This window comes from Martes martes (assembly GCF_963455335.1).
Source record: "Martes martes genome assembly, chromosome: 7".
Classification (NCBI taxonomy): Eukaryota; Metazoa; Chordata; class Mammalia; order Carnivora; family Mustelidae; genus Martes; species Martes martes.
In genome coordinates this window covers 141,644,118-141,665,935 of record NC_137894.1, presented here as the reverse complement: position 1 = coordinate 141,665,935, position 21,818 = coordinate 141,644,118, and the positions used below count along the sequence as shown (strand labels likewise).

The 21,818-nt window shown below is 45.3% G+C and overlaps 1 protein-coding gene across 5 annotated transcripts in view; it reads right to left on the bottom strand.

Annotated features, from left to right (window-relative positions):
• The window catches only part of WDR20 (WD repeat domain 20), a 66,114-nt gene extending 45,246 nt beyond the window's left edge, over positions 1–20,868 (bottom strand). For 2 of the 5 annotated variants that reach the window (XM_080807782.1, XM_080807781.1), the window contains exon 1: positions 20,574–20,868. In XM_080807782.1, the coding sequence (XP_080663908.1) occupies positions 20,574–20,822 (249 nt within the window). In that variant the 5' untranslated portion in view covers positions 20,823–20,868. The remainder of the gene's footprint in view (positions 1–20,573) is intronic. The other 3 variants (XM_080807780.1, XM_080807777.1, XM_080807778.1) reach the window with 2 other exon arrangements.
• Positions 20,869–21,818: the final 950 nt, after the last annotated feature.

Sequence of the window (21,818 nt, the reverse complement as noted above, 5' to 3'; positions counted from 1 at the left end):
TTATTTTTTAATGTATTTTTAAAATGTTATTTAAGTAGGGTGCCTGGGTGGTTCAGTGGGTTAAGCCTCTGCCTTCGGCTCAGGTCATGATCTCAGGATCCTGGGATCGAGTCCCACCTCGGGCTCTCTGCTTGGCAGGGAACCTGCCTCCTCCTCTCTCTCTGCCTACTTGTGATCTCTCTCTATCAAATAAAAAAATAAAATGTATTAAAGTAATCTCTATAGCCAACATGAGGTTTGAACTCACAACCCCAAGACCAAGAGTCACATGCTCCACTGACCAAGCCAGCCCAGGTGCCCCTCTGTGGAAAAAAAAAAAAATTTTTCTTTTTTTTTAAGATTTATCCATTTCAGAGAGAGAGAGAGAGCGCGGGCGCGCACACACGTGAGCCAGGGAGAGGCAGAGAGAGAATGCTGGAGCAGACCCCGGCTGAGTGAGGAGCCCAGCAGGTGGTGATCAGGTGGTGACGATGACAGCGATGAGCCGGGGCTCGATGTGGGGCTTGCTCTCACAACCTGAGCCGAAATCAAGAGCCAGCCACTTAACCAACTGTGCCACCCAGGTGTCCCTAAGAAAACCTTAAAAACCGAACAGATGTCGATTTTCTTCCATGCCTCCACTGGCTGCCAGCACTAAGGTAAGGTACATGTGGGAGAAGAGGGAAAGAGGAGCAAGTCGGGGAGGGACGGGGTACACGCAACAGCTTGTTACTGTAGATGCGTTCTCTCACACAACAGAGAAGGATCAGCAACAGATTCATTTAAAAATATTTAACCAAATACCAACCACTACAAGATGACACGCTTACCGTACTAATCTTCCCACTACCAATAAACAACGACAAGCCATTTCTGGACTATCCACTCATTCGCGTATTCACTGAGACTGAAAGGGCACCAAAACCAGGAGCCAGACACGGGGAGCTCAGCAATGAACTGGAGAAAATCAGCCCTCCTGAGCGGGCAATCTAGTTTAGGTGGTGGAGTGAGGAGGGACATTAAACTTCAAATTCAAATTACGCTATTTTTACGGGGATATGTGCTAGAGAGATGAGCTGGTAGAGGGTAAGAAGAGACCTGACCTAGTCCGGGGGTCGGGGTAAGAGGCTCGGACAAAAGCTGACAGAGAGGGAAGATGTGCGGGAGTAGGGATGAAACGGGTGAAGGGCAGGCCGTGGAGGGACCTTGCAGACAAGGGAAGCAGCACTTGAGACTCGGCGGCAGGAAGGGTGCGGAAGTCTGGTCAGAGGAGCGCGATGAAGGCGGTACGGCGGAAAGACACAGTGAGGGAAAGCGGGGAGGGACGGTAAACAGGGCCAGATGGCACAGGGCCTGGTGCTAGGCCACGGCAGCTGCTTTGCTCTCCACGTTGAAAGCAACTCAGACCGCTGAAAGAGTTGAGGCTGGAGTGACCATCAGATTCACTTTTTAAAGATCACGGAGAGTAAGTCAGAGGACACAGCAGAGGGCCAGTCGGCTACCAGGGGAGGCCATGAGGGCAGTGAAGATCTACTTCAGAGATAAAATCGACTGGGATTCCTGGGGGACCCCACTGGCTCAGCCGGAAGAGAATGGAACTCTTGATCTCTGGGGTCATGAGTTCGAGTCCCAAGTTGGATGTAGAGATTACTAAAAAAAATAAACTTAAAAAAAAAAAAAATCAACCAAGATCCCTGACAGAGGGAAAGTAGGGAGGGGAGAGAGGGAGTGAAAGGAAGTGTCACAATAAAATAAATAGAATAAATAAAACAGAAATCACTTAAAAGGACCAAAGACACCCTGAAAACAAAAACTACATATGGAAGTTGAAAATAAGGAATAGACGGGGCGCCTGGGTGGCTCAGGGGGTAAAGCCTCTGCCTTCGGCTCAGGTCATGATCTCAGGGTCCTGGGATCGAGCCCCGCATCGGGCTCTCTGCTCAGTAGGGAGCCTGCTTCTTCCTCTCTCTCTCTGCCTGCCTCTCCGCCTACGTGTAATCTCTGTCTGCCAGATAAATAAATAAAATCTTAAAAAAAAAAAAAAAAAGAAAAGAAGGAATAGAAAGACATTCCATGCAAATACTAGCAAAAATAAACTGATTTCCAATCCTCAAAACAGAATTTTGAGGAAATTAGACATGATCAAGAGTTCATATGCCAACACAAAGAACAATCTACAAAGATTCACAATTCTGAATTTAACACAGAGCAAAAAGTGATAGAGCACTTGCCAGGTTCCGAATAACAGGGAGATACTTGTCACACCTATCAGAAACTGGTAAATAACACAGATGGACAACGTGAACAGCATTAAAACCCCGAACACAGGGACGCCTGGGTGGCTCAGTTGGTTAAGCCGCTGCCTTCGGCTCAGGTCATGATCCCAGGGTCTTGGGATGAGTCCCGCACCGGGTTCCTTGCTCGGCAGGGAGGCTGCTTCTCTCGCTGCCTCTGCCTGCCTCTCTGCCTGCTTGTGTGTACTCTCTCTCTCTCTCTCTCTGACAAATAAATAAAATCTTAAAAAAAAAAAACAAAAACCCGAACACACACACACACACACAGATATGTCATCGCGAGCCTCACAGAAAATATACAGTCTTAAAAAAAAAAAAAAACACATTCTTGGGGGCTCCTGGGTTGCTCAGAGGGTTAAGCCTCTGCCTTCGGCTCAGGTCATGATCCCAGGGTCCTGGGACTGAGCCCCGCATCAGGCTCTCTGCTCAGCAGGGAGCCTGCTTCCCCCTCTCTCTCTACCTACTTGTGATCTTTTTCTCTGTCAAATAAATAAATAAAATCTTTAAAAAAACCACACACATTTTTTTAAAAAACATTTTTAAAGTTTATTTATTTATTTGACAGACAGAGATCACAGGTAGGCAGACAGGCAGGCAGAGAGAGAGGAAGGGAAGCAGGCTCCCTGCCCAGTAGAGAGCCCAATATGGGACCCGATCCCAGGACCCTGAGACCATGACCTGAGCTGAAGGCAGAGGCTTTAACCACTGAGCCACCCAGGTGGCCCTAAAAACTTTTTTTTTTAAGAGAAAGAAGGAGAGCACATGCGCACACATGTGCAGGATTCGAGGGAGGGGCAGAAGGAGAGAATCTTCAAGAAGATTCCCCATTGAGCATGGAGCCTAATGCAGCTCGGCCCCATGACCCTGAGACTACAACCTGAGTGGAAATTAAGAGTCGGACGCTTAACTGACCAAGCCGCCAGGCACCCTGACAATATATTCTTCTAAAAGCACACGGAAGAAAAAAAAAATAAAAAAAATTAAAACACACAGAAGATGTTAACTGGATCACAAAGAAAGGTCTCATCACATTTCAAATAGCTAATATCAAAAAACATATTCTCTGACCATACAATGAAAATAAGTTGATCAATAACAAAATTAAATACTATAAATGAACTAAAAAAATATCTAGTTAGAAATTCAAGTGTAAAAAGGGAATAAAAGTGGAAATAACAAAATATTTAGATCTTGGTATTACCACATATCTAATATATAGAAGACTGCTAAAGTAATCCTTAGAAGAAATTCTACAGCTTTGGACACATCATTTAAACAAAAAAAAAAGAAGGGGGGAGCCTGGGTGACTTAGTCCATCACGTGTCTGCCTTTGGCTCAGGTCATGATCCCGGGGTCCTGGGATCAAGCCCCACATTGGGCTCCTGCTCCGCGGGAGCCTGCTTCTCCCTCTCCCTCTCCCTCTCCCCCTACTTGCGTTCCCTCTCTCGCTGTGTCTCTGTCAAAAAAATAAATAAAATCTTTAAAAAAGGGGGAATCTGAAAACTTATGTTGTCAATTCAGAAAGCTAGGAAAACAGTAAACCTAAAAAAAAACAAAAACAAAACCAAACTAGAACGGAAATAAAGATTACAACAGACATTAAGCAGAAAACCAACAGTAGCTGATTCTTTGAAACAACATTTTAACTGACGAACTCTTGCAAGTCTGTTCAAGAAACATTTAAAGTAAGAATGAGAAGGTGAAGCCCAGCGGGTGATGGAGCCCAGCAGCTGCAGAGAAGCCCCGAGCAGGCCAAAGCTCTGCAGAGAGGGGGAGCCCAGCACCAGCCTGATGATGCCCACGTCCACCATCACAGACACATGCTCTGGACAGCAAAAGGCAAAAGGAGCAGGAGAAGGCGCTGGCAAAAGTCACCGTCAAGAAGGAAGTTCTGAGGCTGACAGCGACAGAGACGGACCTTTCCGGAGCACGTGCACTGTATGTTTCAACTGCCCTCCCAACTGGCGTCACGCTTTTCAGGGACTATCCGCTGGATTAACTTACTGTGGTAAAGACCTTTTCCTTGGCGGGGAGGGGAGGGGAAAAGGCATAAACAAACAATCTTAGAAAACAGAGTGACTTACAATAGGAATGAGAAAGGAAAAGGGAGCAGAGTCCGGTTCCAGATGGGCTGGGGTGGGAGGAACTGGCAAAGATGAGCAAACACTGAAAGGCCGGAGACGGGTGGGCCAGGAAAGGGGTGGGCCAGAAAGGCCGAAAGCCCGGATTAAAGAGTCACTGCGAAGAGACAGTGGTCATGTCAGTGCTGCTGAAGAGAGGGCAAGGAAACCACAGACTGCAAGGTGTCTGTAGATTCGGCAGCAGGAAGTTGAGTACCCAGTATCCTGGAGAAATTAGAAGGGTCGGAGCCAAGGTCACATTGGAGCAGAAGGACAAACTTTTCTATATGAATTAGTCATTTTGGAACTGAAGCCGATTCAGCGGCTGCTAAGACCCAGAGCGTCACTCTGGGAGCCAGTGCCGGGGTGGAGGTCACTGGGGGTGGACATGGAAGCCAAGACACCAAGGAGCTCAGTCCCTCCAGGGTCCTGCGGTGGACATAAAACCACCCACGATGACAGCAGAACTGGAATGGAAAGGAAGGCTGTGAGGCGGGTACTGAAAGTCTTCAATGACCAGAGGTGGTCATAAGTCAGAATAAGGCCATAATTAAGAGAGAAAAGTGGATGAGTCTAAAAGGGCAGGAGCGGGACGCCTGGGTGGCTCAGTTGGTTAAGCGGCTGCCTTCGGCTCAGGTCATGATCCCAGCGTCCTGCGATCGAGTCCCACATCGGGCTCCTTGCTCAGCAGGGAGCCTGCTTCTCCCTCTGCCTCTGCCTGCCATTCTGCTTGTGCTCACTCTCGCTCCTCTCTCTCTCTCTGACAAATAAATAAATAAAATCTTTAAAAAATAAAAAAATAAAAATAAAAGGGCAGAAGGCCCAAAGGAACCCCAGGGGGGAGGGGCCAACGGACCTACACCTAGTCAGCGTACTCACCTGGAGCACAGCAGTTGGGACTCTGCCTTTCCAGCTCTACCTGCACCCCACTTTCTGAGCAATCAGGGAAATGCAAACTGCGGCCCTGTCGAAGAAAGCCCTGAGCATAATACCCACCATTCTTTAATTAGCTGAGTTAACACTGCCCTCAGTCTTGCTAGCCACATGCACACCTATTCCAAAATCCAGACAAAAGGAAAGTGCAATGTCGGGAGTTGTGTGATTCCCATAAGTAAGCAGGAAGAAGTAAAAGGGACTGGAAGGGACAGTGTGAGCAATTTCGTCCAGGATACAGGACAAGGAAGATGTAGCTTCCAAACCAAGATGATGAAGACACCAGCCACAGCCTCCTCCTGGGTTAGCCCAGAAGAACAGCATAAGATTCAAGGCTATGACTAATTTCTAACAGTCTCTCAACAAAAGCAAAAGAGGTTGGCAACCCTGCCTCTGTGAGCTTTGGTAATAAGAGCGACCATATTTGCCTTGTGACAGGGATTTTGAAAGATCATCTAATTTACTCAAGTAAATCCAGAGGACTATAATCTCAACCAATTCATTCATTTAAAATCGACACAATGAAAAAAAATAAATAAATAAAATAAAATCGACACAATGTGCTTATTACATACAGGCACTGTGATGGATATGGACGAATAAGATGGTTTCTGCCCTCAAGATTTCAGTCTAGGGGCACCTGGGTGGCTCAGTGGGTTAAAGCCTCTGCCTTCAGCTCAGGTCATGATCCCAGGATCCTGGGATCGAGCCCGCATAGGGCTCTCTGCTCAGCAGGGAGCCTGTTTCCTCCTCTCTCTCTGCCTGCCTCTCTGCCTACTTGCGATCTCTGTCTGTCAAATAAATAAATAAAATCTTAAAAAAAAAAAAAAAAAAGATTTCAGTCTAGTGGGGGAGACAGAAAGATCCAAACAAAAAATTCCAAATTTTGTGAAAAAGTGGGAAGGGGGAGACAGAAAGATCCAAACAAAAAATTCCAAATTTTGTGAAAAAGTGGGAAGGGGGAGACAGAAAGATCCAAACAAAAAATTCCAAATTGTGTGAAAAAGTGAATAGTAGTCAAACAGCAACATCAAAGGAAAGAGAGGTCTCTAAACCATGCAGGAGCACAACACAGTCCAAGTGGTCCTCCAACTACACTGCGTGATCTTCCCTATTTTATTGATGTATCTTACCATGAGCTCAAGGTAAAAACTGTAGGGCATCCGGGTGGTTCAGTCCTTAAGCATCAGCTCAAGGTCATGATCCCGGGGGGTCCTGGGACTGAGCCCCACATCAGGTTCCCTGCTCATCAGGAAGCCTGCTTTTCCCTCTCCTTCTCTCCCTGCTCTTGGTTCCCTCTCTCCATGTCTTGGTCAAGTAAATAAATAAAATCTTTTTTTTTTTTCCAAGAAAAAAAAAGGGGGGGGGGGGACTGTTACATCTGGATTCCTCATACCTCAGCCAGCCCAAGACCCTCTGCATAGCTTGCATCTCTTGATATAGATCTATTCTCCCGTCTGCTATCTACTCACACGGCAGCTCCAGAGTGGGCTCCAGGGCAATCAGGGTATTAGATAATCCAATGTCCTTGCTAAAGGTCAATTAGTATATATTTCTCCTTGCTAAAGCCACAGGAATGGGCTGCTAATCCAATCTGGGGCAACAGGTCAAAGAAAGAGGTTTGCTGAGGGCTTCAACAGTCTTTCTTCAAACCATTTTTCTTATTCTTCAGAGAAAACGTCTAGAAGTGCTGTTCATTTGCATCCTGGATACGGGTTCTTATTCTGGACCAGGTGTTACAGAAATGTGAATCTAGACCTCCTCCACCATTTTGCCACTTAGGCCAGGCTGACATTCAGTGGAAAGCAGAACCAAGCAAATATCAGCAAAACTGAGGGGATGCCACAATCAAACCATGCCTGAATTTACCTCTGGAATATTCAAAAAGCCAATGCACCCCCTTTAAAGTTTTAACTACTTTGAGTTGGGTTTCCTGTTACTTGCAAAACCAAACATCCCTAACATTATAATATACCTGAAGTACGCTAAATCGTAAAACTACTAGTCAATCACCATCCACCAGCTCCTTTTATAGCACATTTTAATGTTCACCTCTTGCTTCTAGAAAGTCTTTGTTAAACCTAATTCTCAAATATTAAAATGTAAATCTTTCCCTCTTCTTTAAATCTTGGATAATGACAACTAGTTAACACCAAAATAATAAAATCATGGCTCTAATTTATCCATAAAAATTTATAAACTACAAAAAATACTGAAAATTATCCCAGGCAAACACACACACACACACACACACACACACCCCTAAGCAAAGTCACAAGACAGATGACAAATGAAAAAAAAAATCTTTTATTCATATCACAAAGAACTAATCTCCCCAATACATAAAGAGCTCCTTTTTAAAAAAATCAAAGATATCCAACAATCCAACACAAAAAATGGGCTAAGGATATGAAACAGTTCATTGAACAAGAAATACATTCTATTCTTACATATAGAAAGATGCTCAAAGATGTTCTCATCACAAGGGAAAAACAAACAAAAATAACACTAATTTCTCACCTATCAGATCAAATGCAAGTTTGACAACACGCCCTGTTGGTGAGGCTGTGCTGAAACAGGTACTCTCATGTGTGAGTAAGAATAGTACAACCCCTCCCTCTGGAGGACAGTTTGATGATATCTATCAAAAATATATATGCCAAGGACGCCCAGGTGGCTCAGTAGGTTAAGCGTCTGCCTTTGACTCAGGTCATGATCTGGTATCCTGGAACAGAGTCCTGCATTGCGCTCCCTACTCGGTGGGAAGCCTGCTTATCCCTCTGCCTATAGGTCCTCCGGTTTGTGCAAGCACACACTCTCTCTCATGCTCAAATAAATAAATAAAATCTTAAAAAAAAATTATATATATATATATATATATATATATGCATTAACCTCTAACCCAGCAGTAACCTCTTGTGAAAATACATCCTGTAAATATACTTGCCTCCATGCAAAATAATATACATATGAAGGTATTTACTGCAGCATTATTTGTAATAAAAAGAGATTAACAATTAAGAATCATCTGGTTAGGGGCGCCTGGGCAGCTCAGTGGGTGAAGCCTCTGCCTTCGGCTCAGGTCATGATCTCAGGGTCCTGGGAGGGAGCCCCACATCAGGCTCTCTGCTCAGCTGGGAGCCTGCTTCCCCCTCTCTCTCTGCCTGCCCCTCTGCCTACATGTGATCTATCTGTCCCCAAATAAATAAATAAAATCTTAAAAAAATAAATCATCTGGTTAAGGGCACCTGGGTGGCTCAGTTGTTAAACATCTGTGTTCAGCTCAGGTGATGATCCCAAGGTCCTGGGATCCAGCCCCGCATCGGGCTTCCTGCTCAGTGGGAAGCTTGCTTCTCCCTCTCCCACTCCCACTCCCCCTGCTTGTGTTCCCTCTCTCACTGCCTCTCTCTGTCAAATAAATAAAATCTTAAAAAAAAAAAAAAAGAATCATTTGGTTAAATAAATGTGATACATATCCACAGCATGGAGTATAAAGCCATTATAAGAAAAAGTGAGGAAGCTCTCTATTTACTAATATGGTAAGATCTCCAACATATATCATTAAGCAGAAAAAAACAAGATGCAAAATATCATACACAGTATGCTCACTCAACTTTTCTGTTCAAATGTCATCTTACTCTTACAGCAACAGAAGGATGAGTCAAAAACAAATGAAATGATTATAAGGAGAGGAAGGGAACTTTGCAGGGAGGACAGGCTAAACCTCTCTGAACAGAACCTTGTTTTATGATCTTGATGTTGGAACTACATAAATGTTTTATATAATCAAAACACAACATCAAATGTATTTCCTAACACATTTACTGAGGACTAATAGATCTACAAGGAATTGCACATATTAAATGTGTACGTTTGGTAAGTTTGGACCTATGCAAACATCTGTGATACCATCACCATAACCAAGGTAACAGACACACCCAACACCTCCCAAAGTTTCCTTATGTCCCTTCATTTTTGTTTTTGTTGTGAGAACACAACATGAGATCTACCCTCTTAACATCCTGAAGCACAGAGGACCATGTTATTAACTAAAGTTAATGGCGTACAGAAGATCTCTAGAATTTATTCACGTAGCATAACTAAAACTTACACAAAATTAAATTTAAAAACAATCCCTCATGTTCTAAAACTGGATTATGGTAACAGTAGCACAACTTGGTAAGTTTGCTAAAAATCATTGAATTATTTGCTTAAAATAGATGGCAGGAAGGTACAATGATTTTGCTGGACTAAGTCTGAAGACGTAGTGAAGGACCTAAGAAAGCCAGCAAGGACCACGCCTCTCCAACTTTAGCGAGCACCCAGACACAGTTTGGTAAACTTGGAATGAGGCCTAATTCTGTACTTTCCACAAGTTCCCAGGGAGCGACACTGGTGGCACTAGTCTGTGTGCCATACTTTGAGGGTCCAGAAAACTTGGGACACTTAGAGGAGCTTTGCTCTAAGCAGCTGAGAAACTGGGGCAGTAGCTGCCAGAGGCAAAGGCTAGGTACCAAGTGGGTGAGGGCTCAGAAGGGCTTCTTCTTGCCTTTTGCTGGAGGATTCGACTGAGCCAGGGTTAGAACTGAGAGTGAGTGCAAGGGGTTCTAAGGACTAAGCACAGCACTTAAGACAGGAGTATCCTAGAGAGAGCAGCAGTACAGCAGGAGCCAAAATCATTGAGAACTGAAGGGAAGGGATGAGGGTCCAACAGGGATGGTGCTGATACAATCTGAAAGAGGATAACATGCTAGGAGGGGTCCTGCAGGACGACAATATACTAACATAGCACATTACCTCACAAGTAGTACCAAAAGAAAGAAAATACATTAAGAAAAACATTTTAAAAACTACACTAAGAGTTTTGGAAGACAGGATATAGTCAACATTCTTTTTTAAGATTTTATTTATTTATTTGACAGAGATCACAAGTAGGCAGAGAGGCAGGCAGAGAGCGAGGAGGAAGCAGGCTTCCTACTGAGCAGAGAGCCCGATGTGGGGCTTGATGCCAGAACCCTGGGATCGTGACCTGAGCCAAAGGCAGAGGCTTTAACCCACTGAGCCATGCAGGCACCCCCAACATTTTTTTTTTAAGATTTTACTTATTTATTTGAGAGAGAGAGCACAAGCAGGGGGAGGAGCAGGAGAAGGAGAAGCAGATTCCCCATTAAGCAGAAAGCCGGATGTGGGGCTCGATCCCAGGACCCCAGGATCATGATGTGCGCCAAAGGCAGACCCTTAATGACTGAGCCACCCAGGCACCCCCAAATTTAGGATCTTTAAAGTTTATTTCCCACTGAATAACAAGCTCTAGTGCAGATCCACTAACTAATGTAATTTGGGAGCAGTGATGAGTGTAAGTGACATCTGATATATCTGCAACAACCACAATGTGATATGCAAACACCTGTGACTTACACTGGTGGTAAAGTCACAAGTCTGTTACTACCGTGATGTGTTGCCTAGATCCATAATTAGAAGGACACACTGAAATTCAGTTAAGAGTTTTTTTCCCATCTAGGCTGATACATTCCCTAAACTCTATTCAGATTAAGAAGCACTAATAAGGGGCGCCTGGGTAGCTTACTCACTGGGCGTCTGTCCTTGGCTCAAGTCACAATCCCAGAGTCCTGGGATAGAGCCCCATGTCAGGCTCCCTGCTCCGCGGGAGGCCTGCTTCTCCCTCTCCCACTCCCCCTGCTTGTGTCCCCTCTCTTGCTGTCTCTTTCTGTCAAATAAATAAATAATCTTTTTTTTAAAGGCACTTGTTTAATAAGTAAATACTGCCCAAAACAACAGACACCATCTGCACGTTTGCCACTACTTACTTGTCCATCTCACCATCAGATTATAGGTACTTTAGGCCGGGACTCTGTCTTAGTTGTCTTTGGGTCCACATGGCCAATAAATGTCAGCTGAACAGTCATTTATTATCCTACTGGACTGCGAACTCCTTGATGGCAGAGATTGTCTCAACAGTACAAACCAGCCACTCAATACATCTTGATAGACTGAATGAGTGAGTGAGTATCTTATTCTCCCTTGTTGGATGATAATCCTCTCAAGGTCAGGGATCATGTCTCATATGTCTTTGATTTCCCATGGTCTAGTATACTGCTTTTCACATAAAACTACTCAAATATTTATTAAATGAGACATTAAGACAGGACAGAGCCTCTGAAATGAAGATCAAAGTAAGTAAAGAGAATGAGCCCATGTACCTGTTCTGCTGTAGCAGGACAAGAAAGTGCAGTACAGAGTGAGGCTGGACGTGAACCGACCAACGGAAAGACAGATCCAGGCCTCACGGATCATCTATAATGTGGTTCCCTGAGAATATGCTAAAGTATTCCTATTCTTGCTTTTTAAAATATAAAAACTTTATAAATTCGTTCCTCATGAGTGATCTTCTTTCTTATAAAGTCTGCATTTTCCTAGTGCTACAAAATTAGTTAAAAGTATAGCAAAGGGGCGCCTGGGTGGCTCAGGTCATGATTCCAGAGCCTGGGATCAAGCCCCGCATCGGGCTCTCTGCTCAGTGGGGAGCCTGCTTCTCCCTCTCTCTCTGCCTGCCTCTCTGCCTACTTATGATCTCTGTCTGTCAAATAAATAAATAAAATCTTTAAAAAAATTTTTTTTAAAAGTATAGCAAAGATTGATTCAGAATGTTTTTAGTACAATATACCCTACTTTTAAAAAATCTATATTACAAAATAGAATCGAGAATGCAAAACATGGCTCAATTTACAAATTACCAACTGGCAGAAAAGTTGTGAAGTTGAGAAAAATGCTACAAAATAAGAGCAATCGCCACCTCAACCTCGATCAGAAACAAAGATAAAGCATTTCTGAAATCAGAAATGCAAAGATTTGAGTTTTGAAATTTATAAAAAATGTGATCTGTACACAATCTTTCAGGGCAAATCATCTGTGTGAAATCCAAACCAATATTCTCCTCCTTCCAGGCAGAGAAACACTTCTCCACCTCACCTTTACTCCTTAACTCCACTCAATACTGGCACTGCGTACACCATGTGCACAGCACACGCCTTCTACTTCATATTACAATTATCAGCACAGAAATACAAGCCCCTTACAGGCAGAAGTACCTTACTTCACCCTCACATCACCCACAGTAGACAGCAGTACCTTGTAAACAATAGCTCTGCAATAAACACTTGATGAACGAGGATTTTTTTTTTAATTTTATTTATTTATTTGAGAGAGAGAGAGCGAGCATGTACACGCGCACGAGCTGGAGCAGGGGCAGAAGGAGAGGCAGACTCCCTGCTCAGCAAGGAGTCTGACTTGGGACTCGATCCCAGGTCCCTGAGATCAGGGCCTGAGCTGAACGCAGACGCTTACCTGCCTGAGCCACCCAGGTGCCCCAGAGGATTTTTTTTTTTTTTTAAGATTTTATTTATTTATTTGACAGACAGAGATCACAAGTAGGCAGAGAGGCAGGCGGCGGGATGGGGGTGGGGGGAAGCAGGCTCCCTACTGAGCAGAGGGACCCATGCGGGGCTTGATCCAGGACCCTGGGATCATGACCTGAGCTGAAGGCAGTGGCTTTAACCCACTGAGCCACTCGGGCACCCCGAGGATTATTTTTTTTTAAAAACAAGACATACCTTGTACTCTATTATAAATAACAGATGCCAAATGTTAGGAGAATAAGGTAGCTTATCGCTAATATTCCCAGATAATTTAAAATGTCCTGAAAATGAAGATTAAGGATGTCTACTACCAATTAGTTATTTCTATTTTTGATGTTTACTCCTAAATAACCAAACAGGACATTTCGTATTTCCACACAAACTAACCTCATTGAAATATAAATAAAATTGTTCTCTAAGACATCAAACACCAGACTACAAAAATCTTCAAATTTATTTTTAAAACAAGGTTCTTCAGGCATATGGCCAAAACTAGTCAGTGATAAAATGCACAATGTTTTGATTCTTGCTCAACTCTTCTACCAAAGCACAATAAGTACTTAAATAAATGAAGTCATTAAATTAACTCAACAATAACAAACACAAATGACAAGTTTCTTGAGGGCAGAGACTTTGTCTATACCCAGCATCTGAAAAAGCACCTTGCATCTGATAAGCATGCCCTGCAAATATTTGCTAAAACAATGTCATTCCTGACTATCTCCTGGATTTCACAGACATATTCTGAGAGCTTCTTACCATTACTCATATCCACCCATTCTATCCTGCAAAATCTCATCATCATCATCCTCTTCACGGTCAAGAGAACCAAAGTATCATATGAAAGTTTCTCTAGCCTGCTCTAAGTGATAAGTGAAGATGCTTTCCGTTTAGTATATAAAATGTGATAGTCCGGGTCGCCTGGGTGGCTCAGTGGGTTAAGCCTCTGACTTCAGCTCAGGTCATGGTCCCAGGGTCTTGGGATCAAGCCCTGTGCTCAGCGGGGAATCTGCTTCCTCCTCTCTCTCTCTCTGCCTGCCTCTCTGCCTGCCTGTGATCTCTGTCTGTCAAATAAAGAAACAAAATCCTTAAAAAAAAAATTTGAAAAAAAAAAAAGTGATAGTCCAATAACGAAACAATTACCAGTATTTCAGGAAACATTAAGTAGCCCTTAATGAGAAAAAAACTACAGGTTTCCATTCAACTCCACATGTGTCCTACTAAATTAAATACAAAATTTTTCAAAGTAAATTTGATATAAAAAGTTCTAATCTTCCACACCTCTTTCTAAACTAGAAATGGAAAGCAAAGAGATGTGATAATTACAAATGGAGTGAAGGGTATGAACGTGACCTTCTCTGGAGCAGGCCAGAATGTAAAACCAGCCTATGGGAAAAACCTTTGGAAGGCTTCTAGCTCACCCTCCCACACAAAGCATGAATTCCTCAGTCACCAACAGGTGGTCCTGCAGTCTTTGAGAAAGAGACAGATTATGTCCCACACAGAATGCTCATTCTCTCCCAAGTCAACCCACTGTACTCCTAGATAACTCCAGCTCTGAAAATATTTGAGCTGTTATTATAGGACTCTTCTGGCCCCAGTTTCATGGCAACACAGTGAGTACAAAGCCTCTTCTAGCATAAAGACCTAGTATCACAACATGTTCCACTTGCTTTCACAACACACCCCACTCCTCAATTCCCATTCAATGAGGAGGCAATGAATCCAAGATATGAAGACATCTTCCCAATAGAAAGATGTTTATTTTCATCACAAAACTACTGACCACAGATTCCTACAACCTTAAGAATTGAAAAGGCCTTGGAAGCCATCTAATTCTACTCCTCTCCCCTCTAAGGTAGGAACTGCTTCAATCACATCTCTGGGCAACACATTTGTGTCCCAGAATCTTAAGATGGGACGGGGATAAAAGTCTCTTTGATTTAAATGTTAAGTAGTTCTTAGTATAGTTTTTAAAAGTTGTCTGTTACTGGGGCACCTGGGTGGCTCAGTGGGTTAAGCCTCTGCCTTCGGCTTAGGTCATGGTCTCAGGGTCCTGAGATCGAGCCCCACATCAGGCTCCCTGCTCGGTGGGAAGTCTGCTTCTCCTGGTCCCTCCTCCCCTGCTTGTATTCTTTCTCTCGCTGTGTCTCTCTCTGTCAAATAAATAAATAATATCTTAAAAAAAAAAAAAAGTTGTCTGTTACCTCATAGATTTGGAAGGTAACGTGGTTTGACAGAAACAGATCAAAACTAATCTGTGTCATTTGGTTACTTTCCTTTACTTCGTGGCCTCTTGCTATACAATTTCCCAGTTGTAAGAAAGCTAAATTTGCTACCTCCTAACAATAATTTTAAAATGTCTTTACAAAGATGTGAGCCACTAAAAATACCCATTATTTGGAAGCCCAAAATTGAATAGGCTCTTTAGCTTGTAAAGATCTTTTTAGAAGTATGACTTAATGGGACGCCTGGATAGCTCAGCCGTTTAAACATCCAGTCTTAATCTCAGCTCAGGTCTTGATCTCCAGGTCGTGAGTTCAAGCCCTGTGTTGGGTTCCATGCCAGCATGGAACCTACTTTAATTAATTAATCAGTTAATTAATTAACTATAAGTATGGCATAGATGGACACCAGTGCTTTACTCAGTCATTCACCCAACAAATAAATACTAAGGGCCTACCTTATGCCAGACACTGTGCTGGGCACTAGGAAAACCATGAAAGCAGAAAACAAATGGTCTCTCTTCTAAAGGAACTTTGTTTATAGAAAAGAGAGATTAGGGGGGCACCTGGGTGGCTCAGTGGGTGAAGCCTCTGCCTTTGCTCAGGTCATGATCCCAGGGTCCTGGGATCAAGTCCCACATCAGGCTCTCTGCTCAGCAGGGGGCCTGCTTCCCCCTTCCCCTCTGCCTGCTACTCTCCCTACTTGTGATCTCTCTCTCTCTCTCTCTGTGTCAAATAAATAAAATCTTAAAAAAAAAAAAAAAAAAAAGAGAGAGAGAGAGATTAGGGGTGCCTGGGTGGCTCAGTGGGTTAAAGCCTCTGCCTTCGGCTCAGGTCATGATCCCAGGGTCCTGGGATCGAGCCCCACATCGGGCTCTCTGCTCCGCGGGGAGCCGCTTTCTCCTCTCGCTCTGCCTGCCTCTCTGCCTGCTTGTGATCTCTGTCTGTCAAATAAATAAATAAAATCTTTAAAGAAAAGAAAAGAGAGATTATCGCCCAGAGAATTAAAAATTCAGAAAAGTGCTAGAAAGGCAAAGTTCAGGATGCTATGAGAACATGTAATAAGGAAAACTGATCTAGCCTGGGAATTCAGAGCACGATACGCTACGGAAGTGATGTTTAAGCTGGGATCTGAATGGTGGCCATTCACATTTATGTAAAAACAGATGTCATAAAATGAAAGGTTGGTCCAATAAACCCAGCTACCTTTGGTATCTTTATCCTAAAACAACCTCTTTAAAAAAAAAAAGGAAAGGAAAGCCAAGTACTCTTTAAAAAGGTGGGGGGGGGGGCGCGCCTGGGTGGCTCAGTGGGTTAAAGCCTCTGCCTTCGGCTTGGGTCATGATCCCAGGGTCCTGGGATCGAGCCCCACATAGGACTCTCTGCTCGGCAGGGAGCCTGCTCCCTCCTCTCTCTCTGCCTGCCTCTCTGCCTACTTGTGATCTCTGTCAAATAAATTAAATAAATAAATAAATAAATAAAAATAAAAAGGTTTGGGGTTGGGGCGCCTGGGTGGCTCAGTGGGTTAAAGCCTCTGCCTTCGGCTCAGGTCATAATCCCAGGGTCGTGGGATGGAGCCCCTCATCAGGCTCTCTGCTCAGCGGGGAGCCTGCTTCCCCCTCTCTCCCTGCCTGACTCTCTGCCTACTTGTGATCTCTGCCTGTCAAATAAATAAATAAAATCTTAAAAAAATAAAAAATAAAAAGGTTTTGGGGGGCGGGGCCCGGGTGGCTCAGTCATTGGGTTGTCTGCCTTCGACTCGGGCCATGATTCCAGAGTCCTAGGATCGAGTCCCGCATCGGGCTCCCTGCTCCGTGGGAAGCCTGCTTCTCCCTCTCCCACTCCCTCTGCTGCGTTCCCTCTCTTGCTGTGTCTCTCTCTGTCAAATAAATAAGTAAAATCTTAAAAAAAAAAAAAAAAGTGTTTAGGGGTGTCTGGGTGGCTCAGTCTTTAAGTGTCTGCCTTCAGTTCAGGTCATGATCTCAGGGTCCTGGGATCCACCCCTACATCAGGCTCCCTGCTTATCGGGAGGCCTGCTTCTCCCTCTCCCACTCCCCCCACTTGTGTTCCTTCTCTCACTGTGTCTCTGTCAAATAAATAAATAAAATCTTTTTAAAAATTAAATAAAATAAATAAAAAATAAGAAGGTTTAAAGGCCAGGGGCACCTGGGTGGTTCAGTCATTAAGCATCGGCTCAGGTCATGATCCCAGAGTCGTGGGATCCAGCCCCGCATATGGCTCCCTGCCCAGTGGGAAGCCTGCTTCTCCCTCTCCCTCTGCCGTTGCCTTGCTCTCTTGTTATTTCTCAAATAAATAAATAAAATCTTAAAAAAAAAAAAAAAGGTTTAAAGGCTAGGAATTGATAGTTCTTTGGAGAGAAGGATAGGGTCATACTCTACTGTGGATACCCCACTTGGTATCATTATCATCACTGTAGTCACTAAAATCTTTGCTGAAATGATTAGCGTCAGTGCTAAATCAACGCTCATATTATCTTCAGTTAAGCAAAATAAATTCACGAAACTACATTTCCTTACACAAGAAACTCCATTCCGAACTTCAACTGTGAAAAGATGCTTTCTTGTACCTCACAGGATTGCTATCAAGATTCGACGAGATACTATATGACAAAATGCTGGGGCAGATCTTGAAATGGTTGGAGGATATGGCATCCGTGCGATCAAAAAGCTTGATCGGTCCCTTCTCGCTATGACAGTTCTTTAGACTCAGCTGTGCTTCATTTTCCTGACCATGAGAAGAAGAAGAAAAAAAAAAAAAACTGTAACACAGGTTTGCACTCCTTTCTAACCACGGTTTTCTCCAAGAGGGTGAGACTGCAAAACTCAAAGGTCCCCTCTAGCTCTAGAAACTGACCTGCACATCTTTTTAAAGGGCCAAGAGTCCACTCCTTGCCTCCTATTTGAGACCACCTCCTCATCCACTCCATTCCCCCATGACTCCACGCTTCCTTTCAGGAACGGCAGCACACAGTCCATGATTTAAGTTTCTCAAAGACCTATTTCCCAGGCAGATTTAAGTTGAATGTATGCATCCAAATTAGACCTTTTGAATGATCCACATGATTGACGTAAAACTTTGTATGCCCCAACAAAAAAAATGAGTAAAAACAGTCAAAATGACCAACTGTCAAGATCAGTTACAACTCCTAACCCCAAAAAGTAAATTTTGGTTTTTTAGGGAAAATTACCTGCTCAATTTCAAAATCAGAAAAGACAGTCTCAAAAACTATCACTTATACTCAGAAATGACAATAAATACATGCAAAGTCATTCAAGGAAAACAATTTTTTTAAATTCACAATGGCTAAAAGAGAACTAAAATGCCCACAACACAATGCTGTAAGATGTTGCCGTGTGAAAATGAAATTTAACAAAAAATAAATTATGTAGCTCAATAAATTATGTACCTAAAGCCAAATCTACATGTTTAAGATTTGTCTTGTTTAAAATAATTTTGGAGTGTGGTCTTGAAAAGCTCTCCTACTTCTCACTTTCATCAAATAGCATCCCAGCTAAGAGAACACAACTCTGATACTTCCAAGCAAGAGACCCGTTTGATGATGCAAACCAAGGCCACAAGATCCAGATAAGGGCTGCCACTAGAGAATGCTTCACTGTCAGAGAAAACTTTTTTTTAAAAAAGGTAATGTCGAGACTAGTAATTGCTAGTCAATTCAGCTGTTAAGCACGTTTAAAATCTTATATAAATTTTAGTAACTTAAAATTCTAAACTTGTTTCCAGAGAAAAAGTTGATCTTTTCAGGGTCAATGGCAAGATAGCAGCTTCTGGTTGGACACTCTTTATGCTTATTTTAACTATATTTTACACATACCGAGGGTTTCAAGCTTTAAAGTTCATTACAGTTAGGGACGCCTGGGTGGCTCAGTTGGTTAAGCAGCTGCCTTCGGCTCAGGTCATGATCCCAGCGTCCTGGGATCGAGTCCCACATCGGGCTCCTTGCTGGGCAGGGAGCCTGCTTCTCCCTCTGCCTCTGCCTCTGCTCACTCACTCTCTCTCCCTCTCTCTCTCTCTGACAAATAAAAAAAAAAAAAAAAAAAAAAAAAAAAAAAAAAATAAAGTTCATTACAGTTAGTATATTATAAATTACAATGTGAGTGCTGCAATATTCTCCCTTTAAAGAGAAGCAGATAGGAGTTAAAGAACTCATCCAAGGTCACCCAACAAGTCAGCGAAAAAGTTGGGAGCAGGACTAAAACTTCAGCTCCTAGGCTACTACCTACTTCACACGTTCCCAATTCCACAAGAGAAAAGACGAAATCAAGTAATTTACTTTCAGTAATAACAGCATACCTCAAACACAGTAAAGCACTTATCACAAACACTAACCAAAAAGATGCACCTGGAACAAATGAGACCGCTTGCTACTTCTGGATACCACTGTCATGTCCCTAGCTCTTGAAACCAACCAAAAACTTACTGGTTCTGAATATATTACATTCTAGAGAACTTTCACTCTTAGTGTGTGCAATTTGCTTTCACACTAACCAAACACTTATAAATTGTTACCACCTTTTTCCGTGCCTAGGTGCTGTGGGAGGCATCAATTTCCTCACTCCTCCCAAAGTCAAGTCAGAGGCCACATACCTCAAAACCAAGCAGTTTCTGAGAACATAGTTACATAGCCAATAAAGGAAAAGCTCTAATAAGTTGTTTCTTTTGAAGAGATATTTTTAAAGGATGATTACATGCTTCACAGAATTAATATTAAGTTGCCCGCCAAGAAAAAAAATGATTCTTGTAAAGTAGCTTTTAAGGCTTATGCCTCCCTGTTTGGGACATAGTCTGACTTGTTGGACAAGAATGATCTGGGCACGCTCACACAAAGCCCCTATGAGCAGCTTAGTTCACTGAAAACACCATTCCGACCTCCCAACTGTAGTACTCAGTCTTGCTCATACTGTAAGGACCAAGATGAGCCTCTTCAACGATCTCTCAGGAGAAGGCTCCCCGGCGGAGAAAGTGACAGCGGTCCTCCTGATGTTTCTGGGAAAAGTGTTAACACCAGAGAGAGTGGCTCCTAGGAAGTGTCAGTGCGGTGGAGTAGCCCTTGGTTCCGGACAGGTCCTTTCTGACCTAGTCTCAAGTCCTTCGCTACCAGCCCGGGTTCCGCCTTACAGACCTTCCCAAACCGCCCCGCACCCCTGTTCTCTAAGCTGGAGCGAGACTCCCAACTCTCTCGGGAGGCGAGGCAGTCTGAGCAGACAAGACGGCCACCCCACCTCTTCCGGGGACTCGCAGGCCCGCTCCCTGGCGGTGTCAGAGCCTGACGGACCCTGCCAGAGAGAAGGCAGCCGGCCCCTCCTGGGGCCTCCCAGACGGAACCCCGCACCCTACGGTCCCTTTCCACAGCCCCCACCCCTTCGAAACACGACCCTCCTTACTCGTGAATCCCCCTTCCTCAGGAGCACCCCAGTGGAGTTACCGGCCCACTCAAAAGTAAGAGCGACCGCCACCCCTATCGGTCACCCTGGCCCCCACTGTCACCGCCCTGCTCCGACCTCTGCCCACGCCGCTGGCGGGCCCTGGTGACGCCCGGGTCGGTACCTTGCGGACCCCCTTGTAGATATAGAAGTAGAGCTCCCGGCCCACATTGAAGCAGAGGCGGTCGCCGTTGCCAGACTGGTCGTTGAGGTTTACGAAGGAGACGCGGACGGGGTTGGATCCCTGCGAGTTGAAGGGCACCCGGTTGGGCCGGCTGTACTCCGAGTGCGGCAGCAGCTTGTACAGACCTTCCCGAGTGGTGAATTGGGTCTTAATCTCGTTCATCTCCTTCCCTCCTCCCTCCGTCGCCATCTTGGAAAGCAGCGTTCATCCTGCCCTAAGTGCCCGGATCACGCCCACCGCGCAGGCGCCGTCGCAGGCTGTCGCTCTCTCCCCCCCCCTCCCCCGCCTCTTCCTCCTGGCCCCTCCCACTCGCGAGCCGGCCCCGCGGAGGCCGGCGGAGGGGCAGGGGCGGGCTTGTTTACGGCCCGACTGCGCAGGCGTGCTCACCTGGCGCGCTCCGCGCGACTGGGCGTCCTCAGGCCCCTCCCCCGGGCGCGGCCTCTGGGCCGCTCCGTGACCGTGCAGGTGAGGCAAGCTCTAGCCGGGGGCCAGGCTCGCTGTGTCGCCTCCCCGCCACCCCCGGGACCGAGCCGGTAAGCCGAAGCGGCCGTAGGTCTGCGGTGGGGAGCGCAGAGGAGAACTCGAGCGGCCTCCTCAGTTGCCTCGGTCGCGCCCTGAGGGGACCCGGGACCCCGAGGAGCGGAGGGAAAGGGCCGCCCCCCGAGGCGGGGTGTGCACGTGGGTGCCGAGAGCCGAGCACCGGAGCTCCGGCGTTCTGCCTTCGGGAAGATGCGGGGGCGCCCCGAGGCTGGGGGGAGCCCCTCACGCAGGCCTGCCCTCTGCCACCCGCACGACGGTCGGGGAGCCCCTCAGCGCCTCCCGGAGCCTCAGTTTCCCGCTTCGCGGTGCGGGGTCGAGCGCTCGGCGCGTGCGGACGCAGCTCTCCGGGCGCCGGTCGGGGGAGGGCCCTGGCCGATGTGGAGCGAAGTGGGTTTCTTCAGTTTGCCTTCCCGGGTGTTTAGAGAAAAGGGGGAGCGTCGGGCCGGGCAGTGGCTTTCGGAACCACAGACCCAGTCGAAGCAGGTGTCACGGGCCGTGCTCAACAGCCTGACAAGCAGAGGCCGTTGACCAGAACGAGAGAGGCCGAGGTGGCACCTGCGAGGTCACTAGGCGGAGCGGCGTGCGCGCGCTGCGGGATCTAGGAATGGAAGGACGGGCGTGTTGTACCCCTGGGTTTCCCGGCTG